Source organism: Clytia hemisphaerica, unplaced genomic scaffold, assembly GCF_902728285.1.
Source record: "Clytia hemisphaerica strain Z4C2 unplaced genomic scaffold, Clytia hemisphaerica genome assembly, whole genome shotgun sequence".
Lineage (NCBI taxonomy): Eukaryota > Metazoa > Cnidaria > Hydrozoa > Leptothecata > Clytiidae > Clytia > Clytia hemisphaerica.
Window position 1 is genome coordinate 953,696 of NW_027103704.1, and position 20,997 is coordinate 974,692.

The 20,997-nt window shown below is 34.5% G+C and overlaps 2 protein-coding genes across 2 annotated transcripts in view; one reads left to right on the forward strand and one right to left on the reverse strand.

The window, feature by feature from the left end:
- LOC136804086 (RIIa domain-containing protein 1-like) overlaps positions 1-20,997 on the reverse strand; it is a 185,881-nt gene that overhangs the window by 114,104 nt on the left and 50,780 nt on the right. The gene's annotated exons all lie outside the window — the stretch shown is intronic.
- Positions 795-20,997, forward strand: part of LOC136804083 (high affinity cAMP-specific and IBMX-insensitive 3',5'-cyclic phosphodiesterase 8B-like) — a 53,902-nt gene continuing 33,699 nt past the window's right edge. The window contains exon 1 of the mRNA XM_067060825.1: positions 795-943. Within this exon, the coding sequence (XP_066916926.1) occupies positions 920-943 (24 nt within the window). The 5' untranslated portion in view covers positions 795-919. The remainder of the gene's footprint in view (positions 944-20,997) is intronic.

A 20,997-nucleotide genomic window follows, 5' to 3' on the forward strand; every position in this document is an offset into this window, starting at 1 on the left:
TGTATCGGAGGATATTGAGGGCGACGGTAAGTGAAATGATACAAAACAAAGTCGATAGTTGATGTACGGCTCTATATCGCCTTTGCTCACCTAAACAGACGACGGTATTTTGATGTTTTTACCGTCGTCGAGCAAAGTGGACGGTGATTTTGGTGACATGTCAACTTTGCTTTATACCGTCTCCTTTGATTTATCTCGAATACATAAACTCGCTATTTAAGATACTGGTGGTTTTATACTGGTTGGTTGGTTATTTTATATTTCATTATTTTGGATTTTTATCGATCAGATGGATTTGGTGATTTTCAAAATGGCTCTTGTGGGTTTTGATACTGAATAATGTTTTTCTGGCATTTTTGTGCGAATTTTATGGGTCGTTTCATTTTCAATTTTGGAAGATATTTATGCAGTTTTTTTGAAAATCAATGTAGCTGTAGTTTGTTTGGTGTTTAGGTGTTGTGCAGTACATGTTTTAGAAGAGGCTATGGCTGATATCGTTCTTGATTTTATGATTTGAATTTGAACAAGATTTTTGTGGATAAATATTTTGCATTTGTTGGTTAAATTGTCAATTACAATTAAAGAGGGGTGTTTAAAATTTCTTGAGATGGTGCGAGCAACAGTTTCTATTCCAGATGCAAAATAAGAATCACACATCATAAAAATTGTCACAAGACTTTTTATCCTTACATTAAAAATAAAATAGTGTACTCAGAGAAAGCTTTGAGCCCCTTTCATATCTTCATTATCACCATCAATCAAAACGCACTGGACATTTCCGATCCATATTATTAAAGTTACAGTGTAAAACAAAGCTCAAATAGTTTTATCTTTACGTTGGGGACCTTGTTGTTGTCTGTCACCCAAACATACCATACAGCGTCACAGTATGATCAAATGAAGCGTCTTGCGTTGAACGATGGTGGCTACACACATGAAAACGGTAAGCTTCCATTTTAACGATCTCTTGTTATAACTTAATCCTTAGTTTGCATTCACACGCTACGGTTCTGTTCCGCTCCGAAACAAAATAAAGCTATTCTATTGGTGAAAGTCAAGTTTTACGTCATTTTTAACCAATAGAATGGCTTCATTTCGTTTCGGAGGTGAATGGAAACGTAGCTTGTGAGCGTGGCCTTAGGCTACGTTGCTAACACTGTAAAGTTCAGTTTCGATCTAAAACCAAATAAAGCTATTCTATTGGGCGCATATGAGGGAACAGGAAGTACAGGTTTGATGATATAGCGACCTTACGGTGGCTCTTTTTCCATCGCTGTTTCGGTGTTTAAAAAAAAAACGAAAACGACGGTATTTCGGTGTCAAAAATGCCCTGCGGAGATAGATTATGGATTTCAGCCATTTTTTTGTCGTTGTTGAAGATAATCTAAGATAAAAAGAGTCGATATTTTGGGGTTCAAGATCCCTGTAAGCTTCTCTCAGAGGACGTTAACCACACAATTAACCAACAGAATGGCTACATTCCGATACATTGCGAGGTTACCTTTTCAAACTATCCCTTTCTTTTGGCCCCTTCAAAATGGTTCAACAAGGAATATTATCTGATGTTGTTATTTATGATGAAAACGTGTCAGTGCGTTTGACATTTCATTTCTTTTGCCCGTTGGAATGACTGTGTTTTGATTGTAAACTGATTTCTTACATGGACTAATTGCTCCTCTTGTTGACACAGGCTGTGTTTGTAATAAGAGCAAACAACTTTTCACAGATTTCGTTAACTTTTATTTTGTGATCACAGAGCTCTGAAATAACGCATTAGAATGGACAGTTTTACATTCTCAACCGAAATTTATTCAAAGGTCTCCGGAGTTGTTGGTGGTTCGATGTTTCTGGACCCATTGGAATATGAGCTTTTTGCATGTACACTTTGAACAGGGGGGGGGGCAAGCAGTTAGTACAGAACACTATGTGTACTAACTGATTTTTGGAAAAATCTGTACCCCACCACCACCCCCTGTCACTTAGTACACCGTGTACTAACTGTCTTTGACCTTGCTCAATATATATACCACCCCCCCCAAAATAAGGATCCGTCTCTCTACGGTGCATTCCAGGTGAATTTCACACCCCAGGGAGGTTTTATGAGGTGTATTTTTACGTTTTTACCTGTCTTTACCAGGTTTTTACCACTAACTACTTTCAAACAAATAAAAATATAACAAATTATGTAGTAGGTCAACCGCAGTGGGGGGAAAAATTCTTGTTTTGAAAACAGTTAATACACCTTTTTTCTTCCAAAATTCTGTATACACCACCCCTTTCGGCAGTTAGTACACAGGTGTACTAACTGTATTTTGCAAATTTGAAAATATACACCACCCCTTTTAACAAATTATGGAGTAGGTCAACCGCAGTGGGGGGAAAATTCTCGTTTTGAAAACAGTTAATACACCTTTTTTCTTCCAAAATTCTGTATACACCACCCCTTTTGGCAGTTAGTACACTGGTGTACTAACTGCATTTTGAAAATTTGAAAAATGGACCCACCACGGTACTAAGTGTCATGGGTGTCGTGTACTAACTGCTTGCCCCCCCCCTGCTTTGAATGGAAATAAAAACCAGCAAAGTTTTGGTGAGGCACCGCTGTTCTCTTTTTTTTTGGCATTTTGAGCATAAAATTGTTATTATTATTTTCTTATTTTTCTAAGGCAACATTAAAGAATTTAAGGCTTTATAATTTGCTTTAAACCTGTTGGAACTCAAATATCCCAGACTCAGAATTTTTCTTAAATTGTTTTTATTTTTTGGCTACTATGTTTATACTCTATTTTTGGTTATTTCTCGTGTTCCAAGTTTTGGAGACTCAAAGCAAAACTTCTCCATTTTGAGGACTTTTTGTCCAGCTTTAACATTACCTGAAATGTTAAAAATGATTCAAACTCTTCTACATGATACTCTGTCTCATTTTATGCAGCCTAGACTGTCTGTGGACGTCTGGGTTGTCTCGATTTAACAGAGGTATTCCAATCAGATACTTTAGTCGTGACCCTCATTTAAGACAGTTATAATTACAAAGTTTGACGTTTGGCTCGTTAATCATTAGCCAAGAAAGTAAAAATTTGATTTTCTGACGATCGACATTGCTGTTTCCGAGTCTTCTTTATTTTCGCGGTACATAACGAACTTAAGTAATTATGCAGGCTTTGCAAGTAATGCCCAATTATGGTGTTGCTGTACACCATAGTTCATTCTTCTATTTATAAGAACCAGAAGATTTTTTTTAGGCTTGTTGAGCCTTAAATAAATCATACCCTGTTTTTGTTTTTTGGGGGCGAAATTGCATTATTTTCGGCTTCGTACCCGCACTTTTTACTACTTTGACCTTTATATTGCCTGTAAATAATGCTTGAAATTCAACAACTCCAGGCCCAGCTTTGTTCTTAGATTTTTTGTCTGCTTTTTTGCTTTTTTGAGCCTCATTGCTTTAATAAAATTGTTCTTTTAAATCAAGGAGTGTATTAAGTACTTTGGACGATGGGTTAGCTCAAAAAAGGTACATCCAGCGTTTGTTTATCCTGATTTGAAGGGAATCTTCAGTCACCCATCTGCTATCCAAGAGGTTCCATGTCCGTTAATGAGGGCTTTTATTTAAAAGGGTAAATAAAAATAAAAATCTGCGTTCAAGGTAGTAAATTTGCCAGTCGTTGATTGACAACAAAATAATCGGCCTCTTCTTTTATGATACTATTTCCGCTCTATTAATTTGGATCCTGTGAATATATACCGCCTTTTCCGATGTAAGCCGGAAGTCATTTATATGTCTATGCATGACATAGCGACAATATAGAGGTACCTCACTTTTTTGGCTTAACTTCTTTTTAATTTTCGCCCTTCAACGTTTCTCTCTTCCCTTTCCCCTTGTGGTTTCTTGTAGTTTATCAAGAGCTTTTTCTTCCCGCTACACGTTTTTTTTTTATTAGAACCCAGTTTATAAGAACATTTAGACTAAAATTCGTCGAAAAATTAAGAACATCGTAAGAACATGCCCAGCCTCAGTTTGGAAAAAATGACAAGAAACTACAATTTTTTCCTATTTTCAAGCAGTTTTAACCGAACTTAGGGATGGATTTTCTAAAATCGAGAGTCGAATATTGTCCAAATTTTACCAATTTTAAGTGCTCTTCATTTTGTATGATATTTTCGATTTAGAGTAGTTTGAAAAATTAAGAACGCATTTAAGAACATTTTAGGCTGAAAATTGCTAGAAAAATAAGCACTTCCCCAGGCTCAGCCAGATTTTAGGTGTTCTAATAAAAAAAAACGTGTAATTGTAGACTTTCATTAAAATTTGGACAAGTTTATATGATAAAAATTAACATGCTTGGTCAAGTTTACCGACTATGCCTTCACTACTCATTTATATGATAAATTACAGCAAAGGATTTATTTTGTTTCACCCCACATATTTGGGATTTTTGGGACCAGTTTCTACAATTTCACATCTACTATACTTCCCATGCATGAAGGAATCTTCCCGATCCCATTAATGAGGAGCTTAACTCAACTGTTTATGATACCATAGGGGGTTTGAAAAGACAGGAAGAAGGATAATTATGCAGTGCTTATTAGTACACAAGGACCCTCGTTGACGTCAAAGCATTGTCTCTTAATTACAAACTTGTTTAATTACACAGTATGCTTTGATAAAAGAGTATGTTTGTACGCGATGTTTTTAAAGGAATGATCTGTTTGGAAACTCAAGACCTGACTCTCGCATAAAAGTAAAAACTGCTCTGCGTTCTCTTTTTAGTGAACTTTTTTAGAGGTGAATAGGATTTCTGGCTTGTTTGGAGCACCTTTTCGATTCTAGTTTTCCATTTTTTAACCGGTTGCTATACGCTATAAGTATAAATGACCATGATTGACAATACCGTTGTTGGTCTAATGTCCACAACCCTATTTTAATTCCGCCACCCTTCTTCAGAAATGTGAATATAAGGAAGGTCCCTTCTAAAGAAAGTTGATGGAATAAGAATAGGGTTGTCGACATTAGACCAACTTACGGTAATTATGTTCTCTGATAATAACATCTGATCGGAATGCGTACATTTTACAAAGATTATCGATTATTATAAGGAAATGGTTATTTTTCTTGATAACTGGGTTAGTTGGATATAGTCGGCACAGGAATACAAGACAAAATTAAGTTCACATGAAGAATTTTCACATACATTAATTTAATTGTTGATGTACGTTTTTGTTACAGCTTTTTGTTAGTTTGAAGGTTTTTGCAGATGACTTTCTCCCTTTTTTTACCTGGAATTGGCTACATTTAGTTTTAAGATTGCTTCAAGTTCACAAAAAGACTTATTGAAATACACACGGTGTTCTATCCTTTTTGTTCTGTCAGCTTCAGTAATGAGATGTGGCTACGCTAAAATTAATTCCCGCGAAAATCAGTTCCAATAAGGTACATTGTAGTGGTATACCCAAATTGTCAGATCAATTTTCTCTCTCATTGAGTATGACGTCAAATAGTGGTGGTGGAAACCCATAGTTGAACTTGACAACTTGACAAAGTATTAATGCTATTCATGATATGCACCATTGCAATATCTTCCTCGGACCCAACAGCTGATTGGTTGAAAGTGACGTATTGACCGATTTTACGCGTCACTTACAACCAATCAACTGTTGGGTCCATGATGTAATGTCTGAAGACATTGCAGTGGTGCATATCATGAATATTTTGTTTTCCCATAATTGAGAATGTTGTCAAAAGTGTCAATATCACAACGCAGTTGGGGTTTTCAGACCGCTCATTCTTATGACGTCACTCTCACTGTGTGTGAAATCAATAAATAAACATTTAATTGAGTTGGTTGTGTGTCAACATCATATTTTTTTCGTGTCAAAATAATCGACAATTCTAATCATTTCAAACATTGTGTGGGTATAACTCTTCCCTAGCAACTAACTACAGCCTGAGCGACCTTTATTTAAATGTGCTTTTTTAATTGCTCTACTTTTTTTGGTGGGTTTTAAAGGGACATTAAAGTAGTAAAATGTAAACATTGCACGAACCACGTGTCATTAAAATGAACAATCAAAATTAGCCATATTTGGTTTGATTTTTTATTTTGACATGTGACATTTGTTTTGATTTTGTATCCGCTGCATACAGTTTATTTACAAATTTCTTCAGTACTGTTATGTCCCTTTAAAGGAACCCTGCATATTTTACTCCGTCCTAGTAGATGAGAAATCTGCTTAGCTATTGCTGATCAAAAAGTTCAATGCATTAAGCTTATAAAGAAAATCTTGAGAACATTTTAAGCCTAAAAACCCCAAGGGTTTCGAAAAATCATGTTGGACTGATGCTGAGCCAAAATACAGTAGTTAAAAAAAGTTGTTCTGGCAAGAGGTTGATATAAGAACAAAGTATATAAGAACAAATGGCTTTGAGACAAAAAAATTAGGAACATTTTAAGGCTTTGCAGACTTTTAAACATGTAATCCCTAAGAAATTAGATCAAATTACTTTTAAAAAATGCTGAAAATAAAAAAATCTTTGAGAACATTCAAAGACTTCAAAAATTATTTTGAAGTTCTTACAATAAACGTGTAATCAAGAACATTCACTTAGCTTTTGGCTTTTGTTCCAGATGGCAATGGCCTTAGCTTAACTGTAGAAATCTTTTTCAAGCCAGAACACAGAGTTTTATTTTTAGAAACATTTTAAAAGCAAAACACTCGTAGTGTGGTCATTTTGCCTTAAGTTATGTAACCTAAAATACTCTTTCCTATAAAATGATACACCTTGGAGGTTGGGCTATAGGCATACATGTCACAAAGAGTTTTGGCAAACTATAGAAGAATTCAGACACTTTTTGTACAGTTCCCTTATTTGTAAGAAACATAGAACCTTTAACCTGGTAATTTTGTTGTATGAGACTCAGCTTTCCTTATTTTATTGGCATATTGAGCCTGAAATTGTTCTTATATTTTTAAAGCAAAATTGATTATTATTTTATGCATTTTTGAGCCTTAGAAATAAATAGTTGTAATTTCATTCTCATTGTTATTTTTTTGTTTACTCCGATTTCATCATTCTTTGGTGAATGTTGTGACGTTGATCAGTAATTGCTTAAACTTTCACGCAGCCTCTGTATTTGATTAATATTTGGCTGACGTGATGGAATGTCTTTTATTGATCATCAGAAAGTTTATCAATTTCTTGTGTCCATTTGACCAGTAAATATAAATCCCCCTAATTTGCTGTTAAGAGATCAGTTAGACCTTTTCAATGTTAACCAATAGTGTTTGATCGGGTAAATTCGAACGCATTCTTTTGTCGATCCTCTAGGAATGATTATCTTTTAGACTCATCATGAACGGTCTGACTAAAGGCTTTTCAGTACGCTGAGTTTTATAAGAACATGTGAAATTTGGCTTGTATCGCTTGTTCTTATTATATTAAGAATCGCGATTTTCGAGTTATTTTGACTAAAGTCGGTATATTCTTTATAGCCATTTTTGAAATACGAAGCTTAGATTGTTCTTAATTTGTACTTGACTTTGGGTCAAATTTGAGCCCCTTTTCTTAAAAAAGCGTGTATACTTGATTTTGTACTCTTTCAAAGTCACAAAAGAAATATTGGGAATATCGTTGTTAGAGAGCTGAATGATGAGATTATATAGCATTTTATTATCACCATGGTAATGGACTAACAAAGCGAATGATAGTATGAGTGCACTTTTCTTGAATGGAGATAGCACTTGACTTAAATAAGTATGTGTGGTTTTGTTTAACATACTACGTAAGACAGAGTTTGTATGAATGGTTCTACCAGTCTGTGTGTATGCTTGGTTTATAATTTTTTTGTAAAAAAATTGAGGTTTATTTTCATGGTGCGACAGCTTCTATCAGGCTATAAGGTAAGAGTAAATGACGAGTAAAGTTTATTCTTTTTTGCGACATTTTTTTTTTTTTTTGGGGGGGGGAGAGCTTTTATTGTATATACTCCAACAACGAAAATTTGCTCAAATGTGTAGGGTTTAATTTACTTCTCTTACTGACTCTTCAATACACTCATGTCAATCTGCTTTTAAACCCTATCCAAAATTTGAAAAATATTTCTCAATCGGATGTATAGACTTGGATGAGAGAATTCACTGCCAATGTCTAAACAGTCTATTAAATACCTATTGTTTAATGATTATCGTCAGCGAATTCTTTTCCTCTTTTTACCGATCCTTTTGATGTAAAAACCCTTAAAATGACCCGGAACTTGGTTTGACCTATGGTTCTTCCTGTTTAAGTTCCGTACCTTTTCAATAATGCCTGACGCTTTTATTGAAAATGCATGGGATACTAAATCTCCTATTGTATTTAGTTTGAAGTGTCATGGCTGTTTCTGTATTAGTGAGTTCTAATTTTCCGACATTTTTTAACGTGATATTTTTTTTAGTTTGGGTGTCGGAAAGTATTTTTGGGTGTGTCATACCTTTTTCTGTTTTCTTTTTGAAGTTGGGGACATAGGTTTATAAAGCCCGAAGGACTAGATGTAAAGCTTTTGCTGAAAAGTGTGCCGTGGTTAGGTAGGAAATCCTACCTAAGTCACGTGACAATCACATTATAATATAATTTCAGCGATTGACCAATCAGAAGCTTTGCGGGTTTTCGAAAACAATGACAATATTTTTTCCGATATTCACTTTTTTTTGCCTGCGATGGCTTAAAGCCCGACATCTAGCCCTTCGAGCTTTATAAATCTATGGTTGTGAAAGATTATTTAACCCATTTTTGTTCAAAGCTGACACTATTACATTTGGTTTCATTGTTCAGCAGAAAGAAAATCATAAATCTTTGCCCAGAAAGTCCTAATTTTCACAAAAACTACTTTTTCGTTTCGTCAACAAGTTAAAAAAAACACAGAACTTTGAATATGTTGAAGTTTTATCCTTTCCGTCAATCCAGTCGAGTCCGCACTGCAAAAAAAAAGGGCCTGGCGCTTTAATGCGTTAACTTGCATCATTCAAAAAGAACAAACCTGTCTTTTCAGAAACGTTGCCACAAGCTCATACCAATGAGCAAATTGGGAAAACTATTTTCAACCTTTTTTGTTGATTTTATACAGCTTTAAAGAAGCCTGAAATCATTCGCTCGGTCGTGTTTAAGAAAGATCTTATAGTTTTCTGTTGGTCTTAATGTACAGGTATAGCTCTTGCTGGAGTTTTGTTATGGCTCAGAAAGAATAGTTGAATGTAGATTAAGTTTAGTTTTAATTATTCAAAGAGAAGTTTTGGATGATGATAATTTACCACTAGCAGTATGTTCTTGCATCCATTATAATAAAGAAGTCGTACCAATTAATGATCAATTACCAAGGTATTTTACTCTCACCATTTTGTTAATCATACCCTTGTTTGAATGTCATACTTTTCTTTCATAAGAACACTCATTATAGTCTTGTATTTTATTTCAGTTCAACTTTCCCTAGTGTTGGATAATCGTCTTGATAGCATTCGTTTACATAAATTATTTCATCTTCTATTCTTATTGTTCATCCATTTCAGCTGGTTTTAGCTGGTAATCTACTGGAATATCTCACCTCAACAATGCTTTTGTCCGTCTTCGTTCTTTGTTCTTACGGTAAAAAAGAATCTCATTTCTCTTCTGCAATGAAAATTATCTATCCATTTATCCGCTTTTTCTCTTGATGGATTGCAATGAGAGGCTATAGAACACACATTGTAGATATGTTGTTGTTGTTGATGATGATGATGATGATGATGATGATGATGGTCGAAGAGAAAAGGAAATTCTTATTTTGTTTATTCTGTTTTCGTTTGTGATGCAACAGTATATACATGAATGTTTTAAAAAATGCTGAATAATTTTTCAAATACAGTTGACGCTCTCTAATTCGACGTTCTTCTTTTTGGTACTCTTCATTTATTCGATGATATTGAAAGTCACCGTCAAACTGTGTCTCGTAAACGACACACTACTATTCGATACGATTCCTTATTCAATAAATAAGTCATATAAATTAGAGAGCTTCAAAAAGTGTTTTATTTGGATCATCTCATGTTATGTTTGGTTTGATTTTAGGGACTTCTTCATCCCCAGTTTATAATACCCTCTTTTGTATACTTTTTCTTTATCAACCATCTCGTGTTTCAACAGTTACTACAACTCAGTAGTCAGATACATTTTTTTATTTTGATCTTTTGAATGGTTTTTTTTTTATGATTTTTTTTTTAATAATAATTTTGGTTTTTGGCACCTCATCGTTTCTGAACAAAATCACTTTATAAGTTTACAAAAATGTCCCTCTACTTTACTATCTCCTCTGTGTTTCTCTTATTATTTTACACCCTGTTTTTGTAAGAATGTATTCCTCGGTCTGTATGACCCTTGGCTGTTCCTTTTCTTAAACCACATCTTTTTGCAAAGTAGAATTTTTTGGTTGCGTCTCCTTACACTCTATATTCATTGGCCCCCCCACTTTAAATTTCATGGTGTGGGCCCTGTAGACGTTCACAGTTCTTTATGCACTGCACTGTATTAGTTTAGTTGCCTTACCCACTCGCCCTAAGGCTTTTTGTTTTTTTATTTATTTGCATTTTTTAGGCAAGTTCCCTTCTTTTTTATTACACTTTTTTTTATAAGAACCAGAAGATTCTTGATGAGGCTCGACTGTTCTTATTTTTTGACACTTTGAGTCTTACAATTTGTTATCCTGTTCGTATTTATAGGGTAAAGTTTAGGTATTTTAGGCTTTGTACCCAATTTTTGACTACTTTGATCCCTAATTGCTTGAAATTAAGTAATCCCAGGCTCATCATTGTTCTTAATTGTTTTCATTTTTAATAGCGAATTTGAGCCTCCATTGTTCTTATAAAAAAAGAGTGTAAAAAATGTATTTTTTCCAGCTGTTTCTAACTCTTTCACAAGTGTATGAATGTATGTAAGTCAGAATCTACTTCTGTCAACTTCTTTATAACTGCTTGAACGAGGATTGTCTGTGTTTGACCTGAGTGAGAATAAATTGAGTTTGTTCAATTTGCGATGACATTAGATATAGTTCAGGAAAGTTCATGAGGCTTTGATTTGAGTTTATTCTATTTGCAATGATATTTAGATATAGTTTAGGCTGTTATAATATTCAGTGATCTGAATTGCACCAAGAGAGAGTGAGAATAATTCTGAAATTTTAGTAATTCATCTCATCATCATCTCTGAATCGAAACAGGAAAAAAGTGTTTTATGAAGCTCGAACATTCAACAGTTAGAAACTGGGTTCCAGGAGAAATAGTTCTCAGATGCCCTTTTTTTAATTTTTCGTCTGGCCTTACACTAACGGTTAGTGCTGTCCCTCGAAGGTGCATATAACGACAACCAAAATTTCTCTCAAAGTTAACCTTCTTCATAAAATAGATAGGCCTTTTCGATTACAAACTCTCCTGTTTTTCTCACCTAATAAAAGATCAAATTTCAAAAAAACAATTCGTTCGTATCAACCTTCAAATTTTAATATCGCTCCTCTCTATCTCCTTGTTTTGTGTAATCTTGATGATATTTCGTTGAGTTTTCTTTGTTGGATGGCTTTTAGGCGAAAAGTTTGAAAGAATATTTTTTGGGGAGTTTTTTAGTAAAGCGTTTGGGAGTAAAAGACGTTTGGTTAGATTGAGAACACTTTGAGAATAGAAACTGATTAACGTTAATTACTGCTTGAAAATTGAGAAATATTTTAAAATGATTTAAAGTTTTTACGACCCTATCTCCATAATATTTATATAGCTCTGATTAGAAAACTCCTTTGATCTTGAATTAAAATAGCAATGCTTGTCGAATTAAAGAATGCTCTGTCTTAGAAATCTTAGAAATGTTACTTCATCTTATTTTCGCCATTATTAACTGTAGCTAAACTATTCTTATTTTTTCGTACTTTGAGAGTGAAATTGTGTTATCCTGTCCTTATTTCTACCGTAAGAAGTAGTTTAGGTTATGACCCTTAATTTTAATAAAATTCAGTCATTCAAGGCTTATGTTTGTTCTTAAATTGTTCTTTTATTTTGCATTGCTGAGGCTTTTTGTTCTTGCGGGTTCTTGTGAAATTGTTCTCATTAAAACAGAGTGTAGTCTATACCATAATTATGGGAGAGGAGAGAAAAGATCGGTTGTTTTAGGTTATGACTCAACCATTCCAGGCTCAGGATTGTTCTTAAATTGTTGTTATTTTTTGCATTACTGAGACTTTTTCTTCTTATGAAATTGTTCTCTATAAAACAGAGTGAAGTCTATAATACACCCTCATATGAGAGAGGAAAGGAAAAATCGGTAGTTTCTTGCTGTGTTTTTAAATCGCTGCAAACAACGAGTTTTAAAAGACAAATATAAACAAACAAAAAGGGTCTTTTCCTACGGTATTATCCTTCGAATGTTTACATTCTATTGCAATCAAAAATGTATGAGTCTTACTCTACTCTGTGACCTTTAATCCGTGTCAGCCATTATACGCCGAAACTACCCCCAGATTGTTTATTTGTTAGTAATCAATTTTTTTCTACACGTTTTTTTATAGTTTAAGAACATAAGGCTTCGATGGCCAAAATATTAAGAACAAGTTAAGAACATTTTAAAGCTTTGCGGACTCCAAAACACCATATATCTTAAAAAAATTGTCAAAAATATTCACAAAATAAGAACATCTTGTTAGGAAAGGCTTCAAAAACTTTGGATGTTCTTATAAAAAAACGTGTCATTTGAGACTTTACAATAATGGTGGTTATGATGTCTCTCTCTAGCACCCTATTTCTTGATCAGCAATGCTATAGACCATTTTGAAATGATGTGACTCAAAGGAATAATATTGAGGCAAAGCTAAAACTTGAAATTTTTAAGGTTAGAATAAGTGTTTCCTTGCTGGGCCTTACTGCTGTTGGTGGCGCTTTAGTAAAATTGTAGAGATGTATGTTTGTAATGGTGCAAAGTATAAACAGCCGGATTTAAAGTTAGGAAACTTTTATTTATTTTGGTCGAATGGCTTCAAATAGTGTATGCAGTTGATCTCATTCGCTCCTTGTAAACTGGAGCCACAATCTCCTGAAGTAAACTGGAGCCACAATCTCAACGTATCTCTTTCTACCAGGGTTTATAGATACCTTTTTCTAGTACAGTTTGAATCCCGATAAGTATTACTCTGACGGAACCGGTGTAAAATGGTACAACTTATCCGTATGTACACGTTATTTTTATAAGAACATCCAAAATTTTTGAAGCTCTCGGGTGTTCTTAACTTTTTGAGCCTAAAATGTTTTTAAACATTTTCTTATTTTGTTCTTTTTTGAGTATTTTTGCCCATTTTCCTAAGAAATTGGGTGTTTTAGGGTCTGCAAAGCCTTGAAATGTACTTAACTTGTTCTTGCCATCCAAGCCTTATTTTCTTATATATTTTGTTCTTATAAAAAACGTGTACTACCGATCCAAACCTACATAGCGAAGTCTCTATAAATCGAACGTGCACAGGGAACACAAATTTGTTCGAGTTTTAAGGAACTTCCGAGTTATGGAGGTTTTTAAGGTTTATAACACATTGTTAACCCTTTCCATGCTGGCTTGAGCACTTTCCATTTCTTTGCCGCGATATTTTTCTGATATTTTTTAGAAAATAAGGTTAAAGTGATGGTAAACTCTGTGTTCGCTCATGTCGGCATATCCTGACTTCTGGCAAATAGGTCGCACCTTCATTCTTTCCGTAGCAAATAGGTCGAACCTTAAAAAATACGCATGGCAGTTAAAGCGTTAACTGAAAGGAGGACCATGAAACTAATTAATTCGAGTTTAAGGAGGTATTCAAGTTTTAAAGGCTCGAGTTAAAGAGACTCCACCGTACTACACCTTTAAAGTTTTTCCTTTTGATACGACTATTACTATTGTTGTTACTTCAGTGATTATTATAATGAATAAAAGTTGTTGTCTTGTCCAAAACACATAATATTGCTCAATAGCACTCATTAAATCGTTAATTAGTCCTAATTGACAGAGCGACCCGGTTTCCATACGCTCCATACATGCCTCGTCCTTTGTAGTTTAGTTGGAATCTTACATGTACATGGATTGAATTTCGAATGTTCTGATTTTTTCGTATGATTTTCTTTGTTCTTCTCATTTTTTTATAAGAACAAACTATAAGGCTTCGATGGTCAAAATATTAAGAACAAGTTAAGAACATTTTATGGTTTTGCGGACTCTAAAACACTGATTTTCCTAGGAAATCGCACAAAAACACAGAAAAGTGGTGAAATTTAAATTTTTTTAAGAACTATTTTTGGGTTAAAACTCATTTTTAACCAATTGGGTAAATTGGGCTCCCAAACCACGGCCGTTTCGCTTACTTCTGTTGAGCAGAAGCTTAAAGGTTTAAGTTGATAAATCCTTGCACCATCAGGGCAAATGAGGTTTTGAAATTAGCTTTTTCTGGCCATTTCCGACATCCGAAAATCTGGAATTGTTCTTAATTTATCCTTAGTTTTTGAATAAAATTTGAGCCTTCTGTAAACATCAAAACTTTCTCATAAGTAAGTCTGACACCGCAGTCGGAGGGTGACCCAAAGTCTCCTCTTTCGATAGCTGTCTACCAAAAGTTAATGGAGGGTGTCACTCTTTCTCCCTGAATTGCTCCACAACTAACCCTTGATCATTCTCTTAACTGCTGAGTATCAAGCAGAGAGGCATCGAGTACTATTTTTATGAAGTCTTTGATACGACCCAGCCGAGGGTTGAACTCTCAACCTTGTGCATCGTAGCCGGATGCTCAACCACTGCACTACGGTCGTTTTCTTAAAAAGATTTAACATTTGAACCATTTAATTTTCTAAGTTAAAAAGATTGTTCTTAAAAGTCACTCTTAGGTTTTGGCTAAAACCAGCTCCTTTTAAAATTGTTCTTATGAATTTTTTCTTATAAATAAAGTATATGTGACCCCCCAAGCGATTTGGAGTACATTAAAAATGAGACCGGTATTGGTGCGATCATGCTTCAGCCGCTTTTGGACTGGTTAATTGTGCGACTAAAAGTTGAAAAAAGCGGCCAGACGACCGCACAGTACCGTATGGTCCGTGCGGACAAAGTGCCGACGAAAGCGGACGATGGTGCGGTCCCCGCCGTTTGTTTATATTTCTTTCGATTGCCGTAAGAATTTCAGCCTCGAGTTCAAACAAGCAAAACAATAAAAACAAAATGTCCGCACCATGATCGCACTGAATACCACACTCATTCTAATGGTGCTCTTTAGTGACCGATCAAGTGTGTTTGAATGGAATTTCTAGGAAAGATTTTTGGATAATTTCTGGTAGATACAAAGGTATCATTTTACCGCACGGTAATCTTTTCGCCGCTTTTTTGCCGCACATTTTATCGATCTGTCCGCACCAAGACCGGTCTCATTTTTAATGTACTCCAAATCGCTTGGGGGGTCACATATGCGTACCTGGTTTTTATAAAGACAAGATTATGAAAATAAACCCCTTCTTACTTTTTCGAAGTTCAAGATAAAGTCAAAGTGAAAACCAGGCTGAAGATGCAATATACTGTATCTGTTTCCTTTCGCTTCCAAAAAAAAAAACGAGCGAGTAGAGAAACAGAGAAAAATAAGTTAGCTTTTGTTTTTTTTTCTTTCAAAAATCATTAACTTGAAAATTGGAAATTTGTTTAAGAAAGTTATTGTAGTTAGTAGCAGTTGATGTAATACTGGTGAAGTGAAAAGGACTTCTTTACGTTACAACTGGTGTTGTGTTCCTTAGAAAGAAGTGTGCCGCAGTGTTAAGAATATGAAATTCTTTGTAGTGAAGAAAGATCTTCGATGTTGTACCTCCTGGTTGAAATTTGTTTGCTCTTCATCAGCTTGACATCAAAAGTCTCAGGTCTCTACTTATCAAGGGATGAAACAGAAAAAATGAAAGCGTTAAAAAATGGTATTGCGGTTATTATTTTCCTCACGAGAAATGTATGTTTGTGTGTGTGTAGAGAAGAACTGAAGAAGCTGGAAGAAGAATAAGAAAACATACTATAGATATTTTAAATTCTGTTAAAATAGATATTAGTAGATAGAGCTTGAGTTGAGAGGATTTATTGGAGACATCGATGGTCGACCGTGAGCTGTAGAGGGGGGGTGTATGTTACAGACCTCTGCATATCTTCTTAGAGCCAGATCGAAGAATGTCGAAGAAGAAAAAGATTTTTTCACGTTTTGAGAGTTTTTTCTCTGTGGTTTTTTTTTTCAACTTTTCTCTCTTATCTATATAGTTGCTGTTAATATATTCTGTTCAATATTTTTTGTTGTTTCGTGTTTTTTTTCCCTTTCCATCATTTTATCATAATATCCTCAATCTTTGTCTACTTTATATTTTGTTATTAATGCTTTTTTGTTACTTCGTTACACTGTTTTTTTTACGAGAACAATTTTATAAGAACAATGAAGCTCGAAAATAAGAACAGTTTTAGAAGAACCGTGAGTCTGGAATGGCTGAAGTTCACGTAAATTAAGAGTTAAAATAGTATGAACAGGGTTTGGAGTATAATTTTGCCTCTTTTGACGAGCGCATTTCTCTTTTGCAGTACTGTTCACCTTTTAGTGTTTGATAATTAGGTGGAGCTGATTATTGACCTGGAATTTTAAATTATTAGTCTAGATCTTGACTAGGTATGTAGCCTCAATTTTGCCCTAAAAGTAATAACAGATAAGAACAATTTGAGACTCAAAGTGACATTGGTTGGATGAGTGTGTACAAAGTGACAGTTTTTACACTAGGCTTAGATGGTGGCATTATTCGAGCATTTATTTCTATCAATTAATTTTTACCATTGATTTTGTTGTGTATTTTTCGTTGGATTGTTTTTGCTAGTTTTTGGGTTCAGTTGTTAAACATTTTCTATTGGAAATGTGGTGAAATGTGAAAAATGTGATTTCAATCTTCATCGACAGATTTGGTAAAAGAAACACTATCGATATATATGTATTATCACAAAATCATCAGCGTATGGTTTGAAATAGGAATTCTAACCGCTATCAAATTATAAGGTTCAACTTATAGTTGTTATAACAAGTTGACCAGCGATTAAATGTTGAGTAATTGTCATGTTTGAGTACGTTTCTTTTTTGGCCCTACTTTTATTTAATTTTTGTTGGTTTGATTTCTTCGATTGTTTTTTTTCTTCGAAGTTCCTTCGCATCAATGTTTTTAATACTGGTACTGTATGCAATTATAGGTTTTTAACTTGTCTCCTATTGATTCCAGAAACCTCATGTAATGTGATATTCCGAGGACGGGGGTATTAGGGTTGGAGAGTTGGGTATGTGTGCCGAACTGACCTCCAAATCACGACCCCCGGAAAGAAGAAGTTTTGGTGAAAGACTGACCCTTAGAGTAGCCCTGGCACCAGTTAATGCTTGTAGATGATTGACTAGATTATTCGATTATAGTGACCTGTTAGTATATGGCAGTTCTCAATTTCGTTTAGAATGAATGGGTCAATGTCATCAAAAGTTATCAAAAAGCAAAAGTTCAGTCAGAAGTTGACTTTAGAGAGACCTTTTCATCAAAACTTAGAGATGCATTTCTTTAGAAAGGGCGAGAAAATCTCGAAGCTTACTATTTTGCCTTCACCATTGAGCTCCATAAGGGGAACAGATCAAGTTTCAGCCTGTGCGTTTCATTACGAGATTGGTCGTGAACATGTTGCTTTTTTACTAAAATTCCGAAAATACTTAATGATTTAAATTCGGGCATTGGCTTAAAGAATGGCCTATGTCAAAGTTATTACCTTAGTACCCTCGTTGACACCTGATACATTCCTTTTTTTTTTTGTAAGAACTAGTAATCTTCTATTTAGACTCGGCTTTTTCCTATTTTGTTTTGGCATTTTGACCTCTGAATTATTTTTTTTACTATTTTTTTTATTTCAAAGTTGAAAATTGAGGTATTTTAGGCATTGTACTTTATTTTTACTTTTCTAATCGTTACCATTTGCTTAAATTCAGTCATTTAAGGTGCGTAGGTGTGTTCTTTTTCTAATTTACTCATCATTGTTGTTCTTATAAAATTGTTCTTATAAAAAAGAGAATAGGGTTTCAGTAGTTTACGAGGTAGTAAATAACTTTTCTCAGTCACTTCGAAAAAAGATTTTTTGAAAATTATGTAACTGTTTATTGTCAGTACTTTATCAAACGACAAGTTGGCTTTTAAAGGTCATTCACTAATAAAGGTTTGAAAAAGGGTCTCTACTTGACTTTTTTCCCTCTTTTCAAGGTTTGAGGTCCCAAATTAGCCCCCAAATTTTCCAAACTGAAAGATTTTTTTTCTCTCTCTAATTTTAATTCCTATTTTTTCACGTCTTTCCTTTCTTCTTGTATATTATTTTTCACTAGGCTTCAGGTTTCTTTTTTAGCTGGGACACTTTTGATACATCTTTTTGTATTTGAGACTTTTCTGAGATTTCAACTATATATTTATTTTTTGGATTGGAAAATTGAAAGTTTTAGGCCTTGAGAATACTAAGATAAGAAATCAAGACTAAAAACAACAACAAAAATCCTCCTATACCCGATGATTTTTTTTGCAGTTGTGACATCTCGTTATTTTAGACCGATACTTAATTCTTGATTAATGGTAAGTCAAAGCACATGAAAAAAGCTGGATTTTGACCACCGTGTTTCTATTTTTAGTAACAGACATTTGGTCAAATCCCGGCTTTTCCGGATGTTTCCGTTGATAAAATGAATTACGAATACCAAGAATTTGCGGACACCATTGATTTCGTATTCGAGAGAAGTTTATTAAAATTGGGAAATGCAATTTGTCCGCTTTTATGAGACAGTGGAATAGATAGAATCACAAAGAAAATTTGAAAAAATTCGAGCAAAATATTATGAAGTAAAGAACTCGCAGCAGGAATTTTCGAATTTTCTTGACTTTGTGATTCTATTTATTTCACTGGCGCAGTAGTGTGTATTGGTCATCGTTCTTGACTTCCGTGCTGGAGGTCAGGTTCGATTCCCACTAGGTGCTGCGATTCACTTGGCAAGTGAATGTACCTTGGCCCGGGTCAACCCATACCATGTGAGGGGAATAGGGTATCATCACTCTGATACAAGAGTATGGGGAGATATGCTTGACATTGAATGTGGTGTGGTAATGGTACTCATGTTCAGTACCTGCGAGAACGCTAGGTTCTCCTGTACTGTTCGAGTATCATCATCGATACAGCACGGCTGCTCTGATGTGTCGCGAGCACAGAGTATAATATCTGGTAAGCGATGTGATTTCCCTATCCAATGATATCGGAGGGTTAGCTTCTCTCTCTTCTCTCTCTCTTTATTTCACTGTAGTTCTTTATTTCTTGATTATCTGCAATGGAAATGTTTTAAATTAAAAACAAGATTTTTAGTACTGTAGATGGTATTGAATGGAAAAACCAACAAATTGTTAAGCTTTGAACCTGTTTGCAGACACCTTGCTCAGGACAATTTGTTAGATGTACTTCCTATACAGTCGCTCTCTAATTCGATTTTTAAGGGGAATACACTCTTCTCGAGATAAATCAACAGCATTGGGAGCCTCGTTTTCAAATGAAATAATTACTCCAAACGACATTTACACATGTAATATGTTTTCCAAAAAGATAGTTTTTCGATACAAAACCGCAAACGCTTAAAAACATTAATTATGTCTAACGACGTTGAAGTGCCGTAGCAACAAGTCCTTGATAACGAGGTTTGCGATTGCATTTCGAGAAGAACGTATTACAATCAAGAAAAAAATGGACAAATCAACTTGACTTTTTTGTTGGCGGATGAGCAAAAGTGTAATGACTATTCAGTGCAGTTCAGTGGTGCAACTTTTCCATTATAGACGGAAATCTATCCGGTTGAAATCTTTAACAAGGATTTCTGTCCCAATAAAAGAAGCTCCTTAAAGCATAAATTTCGTCAATTTTGACAGAATTTTGTCCAGACTCACCAGAGCAAGTTGCAACAGACTCTCCCTTCCATGCAATGTCTTGTATTACACTCCGCTTACATGTTTTTGATAAGGAAGAGCAATCAAAGCTACAGATTTTATAACTGGCTAAGAAAAAGGTAGTTTTTAAGCTTTTTTTCCTTTTTATGTGTTAAACTTTATCTCTGGGACAAGAAGTTGAAAGAAGTTCGTTCATAGAGCATTAATTCAGCTTGAAAATGGAGAAAATCAGGAAAAATAAGAACAGTCGAATCTCAGTTCAAATTTACTAGTTCCTTTTAAAGAAAGGTATATTATTACGTAATCATTTAACGACAGGATAAATCAGAGAGCTGCAGAGAGATAGATATCTCACAAGAAGGTGTTTAAAGTCACAGATATCTTATATAAATCCCTAGATGGAGCTTCTTCCTCCCTAGCTGTAAAGCAACCTCAACTGTCGTGGCTTGTGAAATACAGAGTAGCTTTATCTAGTGTTTTTTATAAGATATCTGTGGATTAAAGTGATGTCAAGCGAGAGAAGAATGAAAGTTTAAATGGGTTGTCTTGTTCTGTAATGTAATATATTCTGATGTTTTGCCAGCACGCTATTTTCTTTCTGCTGTTTGTACCGGTGTATTTTTCAGAGCTTAATGACTACAATTGAGTCGAGGGTACATAACCTGAAAGCTTCATGCAGGATTTTCCAGTTATGTTTTGTTGACTTTCACATTTTATAATTGCTAAGTTTGCATTAATCAAAATATATTTTGAAACCGAACTGATTGAAGAAACTCTACTCCTGGTTGGTTTATCGTGCACTCTTTGAATATGATTTCACCTCGTTTGATTGATAAGTTTGCAATAAGAAATATTTTCAAGTCATCTTTACATATTTGATCTTTCTAAGTCTGTTAAAAACCGTGTAGTCGACAAGAAAGCTGTGTTTCCGGAGAATGTCAACTTTATAGAAAGTGATTCACCTGGCGTCAAACCTGTCCAAACTCGAGTACCATATTTATGTAACTGAGC